This window comes from Petromyzon marinus, chromosome 66 (assembly GCF_048934315.1).
Source record: "Petromyzon marinus isolate PM22_M1 ecotype Great Lakes invasive population chromosome 66, UKy_Petmar_22M1.pri1.0, whole genome shotgun sequence".
NCBI classification, from domain to species: Eukaryota; Metazoa; Chordata; class Hyperoartia; order Petromyzontiformes; family Petromyzontidae; genus Petromyzon; species Petromyzon marinus.
In genome coordinates this window covers 3,683,531-3,695,542 of record NC_133732.1, presented here as the reverse complement: position 1 = coordinate 3,695,542, position 12,012 = coordinate 3,683,531, and the positions used below count along the sequence as shown (strand labels likewise).

The following is a 12,012-nucleotide window of genomic DNA, read 5'->3' as shown; positions in this document are numbered from 1 at the left end:
GGCCAGGAGACGTCATAGACGCCTGGCCCCTCGGGGTCTCCGGCACAAGCTTATTAGTTATATACTTAAAGCACGGTTTAGTGGTAATTTATTGAAGGTGGAGGGGTTACCAGCCCCTCGCACCCGTCCAGAGCCCCCGTTTAGCCATTGTGGTGGTCACAGACGCCATGAGGGGAGGAGCCAATCGGAATTGGCCCTCCCCCCACAGCACTGTCCACGACAGAGTTGCCCGTCCGGCACCGCGAGGAGGTAGGGGGTTGCTTTTCCGGACACACACACAGACACACACACAGATACACACACAGACACACACAACAACAACAACCGCCATTCACCACTAAGTGGCGGTGACGTCACCACGACGCTTGTGCCAGGCTATGTGCACCCTGAGGCCACGTGAAGTGTCGAACGCCCGCTGGCAGGAGGTCACGGGGCAGACCCAGCAGGTGCCACGGGTCGACTGACTGAGATGACTGGCTGATGCACCACCTGTGCCCCCTACTGTGCCAACCTGCTGTGCTTTAGCCACCCGGCGCTCCGCTCGTTGTTGTGAGCGTCGCTCCTCCGCCCTCCGTTGTTGTTGGAGGGCGACTGCCTCCAACTGCCCAGTAGCATCCTTCACGAGCCTCCTCCACAGAGGCCGATCTTGACACCGCTGGTACCAGTCATCGACAAGTCCACTCAGCTCCACGTCCTCCTGTACCACATCACTCCATCTCTTCTCTAGCCCGTGCCGCGCCCGCTTAGCCCCCTCAATCCGGCCGAACAAAAGTTGTTTCGGCATGCGGGCTACATGACCCAGCCATCGCAGCCTTGCCCGCCGGAGGAGCTCACCGATGGGACCTTGCCCAGATCTTTCAATGATTTGTGAGCTCCTCACACAATCCAGCCTGGTTAAACCCAGGATGGATCGTAGGCAGGCCAGCCTAAATGTTTCTAACCGGCGAAGATGTTCCATTAGGGGGGTCCACGTTTCGCAAGCATAGAGAAGGGAGGGAATGACCGTGGCCGAGAAGACCTGAAGCTTAGTGCGGAGCGACAGACCAGGTAGCTTCCACACAGCGTTACGCAACCGATGAAAAGATATTGCCGCTCGACTGATTCGGAGTGAGACCTCTGCTGTTAAACTGGAGCCGGTCATAAGCACACTGCCCAGGTATGGGAAACTCCCCACTCACACACAGACACAGACACACACACACAGAGACACACACACCAGCACACACAGACACACACACAGAGACACACACTAGCACACACAGATACACACACTAGCACACACAGATACACAGACACACACACAGACACACACACTAGCACACACAGACACACACACACAGACACACACACTAGCACACACAGACACACACAGAGACATACACACCAGCACACACAGACACACACAGCCACACACACCAGCACACACAGACACTCACACAGAGACACACACCAGCACACACAGACACACACACTAGCACACACAGACACATACACACACAGACACATACACACACACAGACACACACACAGACACATACACACACACAGACACATACACACACAGACACACACATACACACACACAGACATACACACACGCACTCTCAGACGCTCCACCCATCACGTGCCTCTCCCGGTCTCGTGACCAGAACCCGGACGCAGCGACGGTGAGCGGCAGCACGCGCACAGAGACACAGAGAGAGAGTTACACACACATACACACAGTGAGTTACACACAGAGACACACACAGAGAGAGTTACACACAGAGACACACACAGACACATACACACACACAGAGACACACACACAGAGAGTTACACACAGAGACACACATACATACACACACACAGAGTTACACATACATACACACACATACATACACACACATACATACACACACAGTGAGTTACACACAGAGACACACACACAGACACACACAGAGACACACACACAGACACACATACATACACACAGAGACACACACACAGAGAGTTACACACAGAGACACACACACATACATACACACAGAGACACACACAGAGAGAGTTACACACAGAGACACACTCACATACACACACAGAGACACAGAGACACACACAGAGAGAGTTACACACAGAGACACATACACACACACACAGACACACACACAGAGAGTTACACACAGAGACACACACATACATACACACACACACAGAGAGACACAGAGAGAGTTACACACAGAGACACACATACATACACACACACAGAGACACACACAGAGAGAGTTACACACAGAGACACACACACATACATACACACACAGAGACACACACAGAGAGAGTTACACACAGAGACACACACACATACATTCACACACACAGAGACACAGAGACACACACAGACACACAGAGAGAGTTACACACACACACTGAGACACACAGAGACACACAGAGAGAGAGTTACACACAGACACACACAGAGAGAGTTACACACAGAGAGAGTTACACACACAGACACACACACACAGAGACACAGAGACACACACAGAGACACACACAGACACACACAGAGACACACACAGAGACACACAGAGGGAGTTACACACAGACACACACAGAGAGAGTTAGACACAGAGACACACATACATACACACATAGAGACACAGAGAGAGTTACACACAGAGAGAGTTACACACAGAGAGAGTTACACACACAGACACACACACAGACACAGAGAGAGTTACACATACACAGAGACACACACAGAGAGAATTACACACCGAGACACACACAGACACACACAGAGAGTTACACACACATACACAGAGACACACACAGACACACACACAGAGACACACATACAGACACACACAGAGAGACACACAGAGACACACATACAGATACACACAGAGAGACACACAGAGACACACAGAGAGAGTTACACACAGAGATACACAGAGAGAGATACACACAGAGACACACACAGACACACAGAGAGAGTTACACACACACAGAGACACACACAGAGATAATTACACACACAGACACACAGAGAGTTACACACACATACACAGAGACACACAGACACACACACACAGACACACATACATACACACACAGAGAGACACACAGAGAAACACATACAGACACACACAGAGAGACACACAGAGACACACAGAGACACACAGAGAGACACACAGAGAGACACACAGAGAGAGTTACACACACAGACACAGAGATACACAGAGAGATATACACAGAGATACACACACACACAGATACACACGGAGATACACACACAGACACACACAGACACATACACAGAGAGAGTTACACACAGACACACACAGAGAGACATACACAGAGACACACACAGAGACACACACAGAGAGAGTTACACACAGACACACACAGATGCATACAGATACAGAGATACACACAGACACACACAGAGATACACACACACAGACAGATACACACAGACACACACACAGACACACACACAGAGTTACACACAGACACATACAGACACACACAGAGTTACACACACACAGACACACACACAGAGTTACACACAGACACATACAGACACACAGAGTTACAGACACAGACACACACAGGCACAGAGATACACACAGACACACACACAGAGATACACAGAGATACACACAGACAGAGATACACACACAGAGATACACACACAGAGATACGCACAGAGACACATAGACACACACACAGAGATACACACACAGAGACACACACACAGAGATACACACACAGAGATACACACACAGAGACACACACAGATATACTGTATTTAGATATACCGAGATAGAATGTACACACTGTACAGAGATACACTTAGAGTAATATCTCTACTGTATAGTGATATATACAGTGCACAGATGTAGACTATTTACACACTCAGATTTATACTTTGTAGATATACATAGAGAGAGTTACAGAGATTTATAATGACATACTTAGAGATACACACAGCATAGAGATACACTTAGAGAGATACACTTAGAGAGATACACTTAGAGATATACACACAGCATAGAGATACACTTAGAGAGATACACACAGCATAGAGATACACTTAGAGAGATACACACAGCAGAGAGATACACTTAGAGAGATAGACACAGCATAGAGATACACTTAGAGAGATACACACAGCAGAGAGATACACTTAGAGAGATACACAGCATAGAGATAGACACAGCATAGAGATACACTTAGAGAGATAGACACAGCATAGAGATACACTTAGAGAGATACACACAGCATAGAGGTACACTTAGAGAGATACACTTAGAGAGATACACTTAGAGAGATACACACAGCATAGAGATACACTTAGAGAGATACACACAGCATAGAGATACACTTAGAGAGATACACACAGCATAGAGATACATTTAGAGAGATACACACAGCATAGAGGTACACTTAGAGAGATACACACAGCATAGAGATACACTTAGAGAGATACACACAGCATAGAGATACACTTAGAGAGATACACACAGCATAGAGGTACACTTAGAGAGATACACTTAGAGAGATACACTTAGAGAGATACACACAGCATAGAGATACACTTAGAGAGATACACACAGCATAGAGATACACTTAGAGAGATACACACAGCATAGAGATACATTTAGAGAGATACACACAGCATAGAGGTACACTTAGAGAGATACACACAGCATAGAGATACACTTAGAGAGATACACACAGCATAGAGATACACTTAGAGAGATACACACAGCATAGAGATACACACAGCATAGAGATACACTTAGAGAGATACACACAGCATAGAGATACACTTAGAGAGATACACTTATAGAGATACACACAGCATAGAGATACACACAGCATAGAGATAGACACAGCATAGAGATACACTTAGAGAGATACACACAGCATAGAGATACACTTAGAAAGATACACACAGCATAGAGATACACTTAGAGAGATAGACACAGCATAGAGATACACTTAGAGAGATAGACACAGCATAGAGATACACTTAGAGAGATACACTTAGAGAGATAGACACAGCATAGAGATACACTTAGAGAGATACACTTAGAGAGATACACTTAGAGAGATACACTTAGAGAGATAGACACAGCATAGAGATACACTTAGAGAGATACACACAGCATAGAGATACACTTAGAGAGATACACACAGCATAGAGGTACACTTAGAGAGATAGACACAGCATAGAGATACACTTAGAGAGATACACACAGCATAGAGATACACTTAGAGAGATAGACACAGCAGAGAGATACACTTAGAGAGATACACACAGCATAGAGATACACACATTATAGATATACACACAGCAGAGAGATACACACAGCATAGAGATACACTTAGAGAGATAGACACAGCAGAGAGATACACTTAGAGAGATACACACAGCATAGAGATACACTTAGAGAGATACACACAGCATAGAGATACACTTAGAGAGATACACACAGCATAGAGATACACACAGCATAGAGATACACTTAGAGAGATACACACAGCATAGAGATACACTTAGAGAGATACACACAGCATAGAGATACACACAGCATAGAGATACACTTAGAGAGATACACACAGCATAGAGATACACTTAGAGAGATAGACACAGCATAGAGATACACTTAGAGAGATACACACAGCATAGAGATACACTTAGAGAGATACACACAGCATAGAGGTACACTTAGAGAGATACACACAGCATAGAGATACACACAGCTTAGAGATACACTTAGAGAGATACACTTAGAGAGATACACACAGCATAGAGATACACTTAGAGAGATACACACAGCATAGAGATACACTTAGAGAGATACACACAGCATAGAGATACACTTAGAGAGATACACACAGCATAGAGGTACACTTAGAGAGATACACACAGCATAGAGATACACACAGCATAGAGATACACACAAGTAAAACCTTGGATTGCGAGTAACTTTGACTGCGAGTGTCTTGCAACAACACGGAGCAGCGCACGTGTAGACACGCTTTGCACTGGCCGTGCGTCACGTGATCACGACTGATGACCGCGTGCTTTGGATTACAATCACGTTTCCGGAACGAATCAGTATACTAGTAAAAACCTTGGGTTGCGGGCAATGATTCTTTCCGGAAACGGATTTGTAATCCAAAGCACTCGTACATCAGTCGTGATCACGTGACGCACGGCAGTACAAAGCGTGTCTACGCTCGCAGACCAAGTTACTCGCAATCCAAGGTGTTCACTCTGTGTGTGTACTGTGTGTATATATATAGATACACGTAGATATATAGACGTATCCATAGAGGTTAAATGCTATGTACATGGATACATATGTACATGGATACAACAACAACCGCCATTCGCCACTAAGTGGCGGTGATGTCACCACGGCAATTGTGCCAGGCTAGGTGCACGTTGAGGCCACGAGAAGTGTCGAACGGCCGTTGGCAGGAGGTCACGGCGTAGACCCAGCAGGTTGCCGTGAGTGGCCGATGCACCACCTGTGCCCCCTGCTGTGCCAACCTGCTGTGTTTTAGCCGCCCGGCGCTCCGCTCGTTGTTGTGAGCGTTGCTCCTCTGCCCTCCGTTGTTGTTGGAGGGCGACTGCCTCCAACTGCCCAGTAGCAGCGTCCTTCACGAGCCTCCTCCACAGAGGCCGATCTTGACACCGCTGGTACTGGTCATCGGCAAGTCCACTCAGCTCCACGTCCTCCTGTACCACATCACTCCATCTCTTCTCCAACCTGTGCCATGCCCGTTTAGCCCTCTCTATCCGGGTGAACAAAAGCTGTTTCGGCATGCGGTGGCTGGGCATGCGGGCTACATGACCCAGCCAACGCAGCTTTGCCTGTCGGAGGAGCTCACCGATGGGACTATGCCCAGATCTTACAAGGATTTGTGAGCTCCTCACAATCCAGCCTGGTTAAACCCAGGATGGATCGTAGGCAGGCCAGCCTAAATGTTTCTAACCGGCGAAGATGTTCCATTAGGGGGGTCCACGTTTCGCAAGCATAGAGAAGGGAGGGAATAACTGTGGCCGAGAAGACCTGAAGCTTAGTGCGGAGCGACGGACCAGGTAGCTTCCACACAGCATTACGTAACTGATGAAAAAATAATTCCGCTCGACTGATTCGGAGTGAGACCTCTGCTGTTAAACTGGAGCCGGTCATAAGCACACTGCCCAGGTATGGGAAACTCGCGACAATGTCCACAACTGCCCAATCACCAATTTGGAGTTGTGGGGTGGAGTGTCCGATGGTACAAAATATCCAGGCAGGTGCTTAGTTTTGGTGAGCAGCAATCACCAGATCATCGGCATTCATAAGATGGCTGACCAATAGGGAGCCATCCCTTGACCGCACCCGGGCATCGATCAGCCTCCCATTGTATCTGTACCAGATGGAAATTCTTCCGGTACAGCTATTGAAGGCTTCACGAACTACGCGGTCGAAATAGATGTGAAATAATGTGGGAGCCAAAGGACATCCCTGTCGCACCCCAAGGTGAACAGGGAATGACTCCGACTCCCAGCCACGTAGTTTTACCCGGGTCCGCTCACCATCATGAAGGTCCTTAATGATCGTAAGCAGAGAGTCATTGACTCAGAAAGCACGAAGAACAACCCAGAGCCCAGGCCTAGTGATGGTATCATAGGCCTTGACCAGGTCAATAAAGCAGAGATGTAGGTCTTGTAGGAATTCCCTACACCTCTGCTGTTGCAGACAGAAAATATTGCATCTGTTCAGGACCACTCTTTCCTGAAACCGCATTGGGGCTCCGCAAGCCTCGCCTCAGCGTGCCTGGCAAGGCGATGTTGAATAATCCTTGCCAGGACCTTTCCCGGCACACTGAGGAGTGAGATGCCCCTGTAGTTGTTACAGTGTGTGCGGTCCCCCTTCTTAAAGAGGGGGACCACCAGGGCATCCTTCCAATCCTGCAGAACCCGTCCAGTGGTCCAGACTGTTGTTATGATGTCATGTAGGGCAGTCTGCACACAAACGCCACCCTCCCCTCAGTATTTCGCTTGGGAGATCATCTCTGCCCGGTGCTTTTCCTGGTCTCAGACTCTGGATCGCCTTCAGTACTTCCTCAACAGATGGCACCTCAGCCAGCCACTCACAGGGGGCGACTTTTTCTTCTAATATTTGAGGCACCCCAGCGTCTGCAGGGTCATCCCCATTTGTTCTAGCAGATGTTCTTGCTTGGACCCGGCGTGCATCCACGATGCCAAAGCCGGTCATTAGCACGCTGCCCAGGTATGGAAAACTCGCTATCCTGCCCACAATTACCCCATTACCAATTGGGAGTTGTGGGGGTGGAGTGTCTGATGGTACAAAATACACATGATGCACGCCGGATCCTGAAGAGTGGCAGCCTCTCATCCCCAGTGAGCGTTCGAACATTCCACCCACAGTGGCTTTTTTGCTGTTTCTGGAGGAGCCCCGAGGGTAAGGATTCAGTCTCCCGGCTCCGCCAAATGGGGTTTAACCATGAGACGTCATGGACGCCTGTCCCCACGGGGCCTCCGGCGAAAGCCTAATTGGATCTTTATTCCGTGGTTTAGTGGGAATTTATTCGAAGTTGGAGGGGGTTACACCAGCCCATCGCACCCGTCCAGAGCCCCCTTTGGCGGCTGTGGTGGCGACAAACGCCATGAGGGGAATGGCCACTCTAAGTTGGCCCTCCCCCCTCCACGGCACCGCTCACCCACAGCGTTGCCGTATGGCACCAACGAGGAGGCACACACCCCGACAGCACGCTGGTGGGGCGAGCGTTGGGAGGTGTTGAGTGGCCAGCACCTCAACCACCACCAGCACCACTACCTCCAGTACCAGCACCACCACCACCAGCACTACCACCACCAGCACTACCACCTCCAGTACCAGCACCGCTACATCCACCAGCGCCACCACCAACACCACCACCTTCAGCACCGCTACAACCACCAGCACCTCAACCACCAGCACCACCACCTCCAGTACCAGCACCACCAACACCAGCACTACCACCACCAGCACCTCAACCACCACTAGCACTGCCACTACCACCACCACCTCTACCACCACCAGCACCACCACTACCACCACCACTATCTCTACCATCACCACTACCACCACCACCTCTACCACCTCTACCACCACCACCTCTACCACCACCAGCACCACCAGCACCACCAGGACCACCACTACCACCACCACTACCTCTACCACCACCACCTCTACCTCCACCAGCACCACCAGCACCACCACTACCACCACCACTACCTCTACCACCACGAGCACCACCACTACCACCACCACTACCTCTACCAGCTCTACCACCATCAGCACCACCACTACCACCACCACTACCTCTACCACCTCTACCACCACCACCAGCTCATCCACAACCAGCACCAGAACCACCACCACGCCCGGCCACCTTTGTCTCCCCGTGGTGGATGCAGGACAGACGTGGCGATAGCTGCGACGATGACGCCGCTGGTGCTGGTGGTGGTGGTCATTGCCATGGTGACCGCAGTGAGCGTGGAGGCAGCGCCAAGCATGGAGACCACGAGTGAGGACTGGGGGTGTGGTAGTGGTGGTGACTCAACACCGCCCATAGACTCAACACTGCACCATAGACTCAACACTGCCCATAGACTCAACACTGCACCATAGACTCAACACTGCACCATAGACTCAACACTGCCCATAGACTCAACACTGCACCATAGACTCAACACTGCACCATAGACTCAACACTGCAACAAAGACTCAACACTGCACCATAGATTCAACACTGCACCTTAGACTCAACACTGCACCATAGACTCAACACTGCACCATAGACTCAACACTGCCCCATAGACTCAACACTGCACCATAGACTCAACACTGCCATAGACTCAACACTGCCATAGACTCAACACTGCACCATAGACTCAACACTGCCCATAGACTCAACACTGCACCATAGACTCAACACTTCCCATAGACTCAACACTGCACCACAGACTCAACACTGCACCACAGACTCAACACTGCACCACAGACTCAGCACTGCACCACAGACTCAACACTGCACCATAGACTCAACACTGCACCATAGACTCAACACTGCACCACAGACTCAACACTGCACCATAGACTCAACACTGCACCATAGACTCAACACTGCACCATAGACTCAACACTGCACCATAGACTCAACACTGCACCGTAGACTTAACACTGCACCGTAGACTCAACACTGCACCATAGACTCCACCATAGACTCAACATTGCCCATAGACTCAACACTGCCATAGACTCAACACTGCATCATAGACTCAACACTGCACCGTAGACTCAACACTGCACCATAGACTCAACACTGCCCACAGACTCAACACTGCACCACAGACTCAACACTGCCCATAGACTCAACACTGCACCACAGACTCAACACTGCACCACAGACTCAACACTGCACCATAGACTCAACACTGCACCATAGACTCAACACTGCACCGTAGACTCAACACTGCACCATAGACTCAACCCTGCACCATAGACTCAACATTGCCCATAGACTCAGCACTGCACCATGGACTCAACACTGCCCATAGACTCAACACTGCATCATAGACTCAACACTGCACCGTAGACTCAACACTGCACCATAGACTCAACCCTGCACCATAGACTCAACATTGTCCATAGACTCAGCACTGCACCATGGACTCAACACTGCCCATAGACTCAACACTGCATCATAGACTCAACACTGCACAATAGACTCAACACTGCACCATAGACTCAACACTGCACAGTAAACTCAACACTGCACCATAGACTCAACCCTGCACCATAGACTCAACATTGCCCTTAGACTCAGCACTGCACCATGGACTCAACACTGCCCATAGACTCAACACTGCATCATAGACTCAACACTGCACAATAGACTCAACACTGCACCATAGACTCAACACTGCACCATAGACTCAACACTGCATCATAAACTCAACACTGCACCATAGACTCAGCACTGCCCATAGACTCAACACTGCACCGTAGACTCAACGCTGCACAATAGACTCAACACTGCACCATAGACTCAACACTGCCCCATAGACTCAACACTGCACCATAGACTCAGCACTGCCCATAGACTCAACACTGCACCGTAGACTCAACACTGCCATAGACTCAACACTGCCATAGACTCAACACTGCACCATAGACTCAACACTGCCATAGACTCAACACTGCACCATAGACTCAACACTGCACCATAGACTCAACACTGCACCATAGACTCAACACTTCCCATAGACTCAACACTGCACCACAGACTCAACACTGCACCACAGACTCAACACTGCACCACAGACTCAGCACTGCACCACAGACTCAACACTGCACCATAGACTCAACACTGCACCATAGACTCAACACTGCACCACAGACTCAACACTGCACCATAGACTCAACACTGCACCATAGACTCAACACTGCACCATAGACTCAACACTGCACCATAGACTCAACACTGCACCGTAGACTTAACACTGCACCGTAGACTCAACACTGCACCATAGACTCCACCATAGACTCAACATTGCCCATAGACTCAACACTGCCATAGACTCAACACTGCATCATAGACTCAACACTGCACCGTAGACTCAACACTGCACCATAGACTCAACACTGCCCACAGACTCAACACTGCACCACAGACTCAACACTGCCCATAGACTCAACACTGCACCACAGACTCAACACTGCACCACAGACTCAACACTGCACCATAGACTCAACACTGCACCATAGACTCAACACTGCACCGTAGACTCAACACTGCACCATAGACTCAACCCTGCACCATAGACTCAACATTGCCCATAGACTCAGCACTGCACCATGGACTCAACACTGCCCATAGACTCAACACTGCATCATAGACTCAACACTGCACAATAGACTCAACACTGCACCATAGACTCAACACTGCACA

General features: G+C 49.3%; 1 protein-coding gene across 1 annotated transcript in view; it reads left to right on the top strand.

Annotated features, from left to right (window-relative positions):
• Positions 1 to 1,569: 1,569 nt before the first annotated feature.
• Positions 1,570 to 12,012, top strand: part of LOC116957904 (sialate O-acetylesterase-like) — a 68,904-nt gene continuing 58,461 nt past the window's right edge. The window contains exons 1-2 of the mRNA XM_076054428.1: positions 1,570 to 1,667; positions 9,476 to 9,585. Coding sequence (XP_075910543.1) covers positions 9,501 to 9,585 — 85 coding nt within the window. The 5' untranslated portion in view covers positions 1,570 to 1,667; positions 9,476 to 9,500. The remainder of the gene's footprint in view (positions 1,668 to 9,475; positions 9,586 to 12,012) is intronic.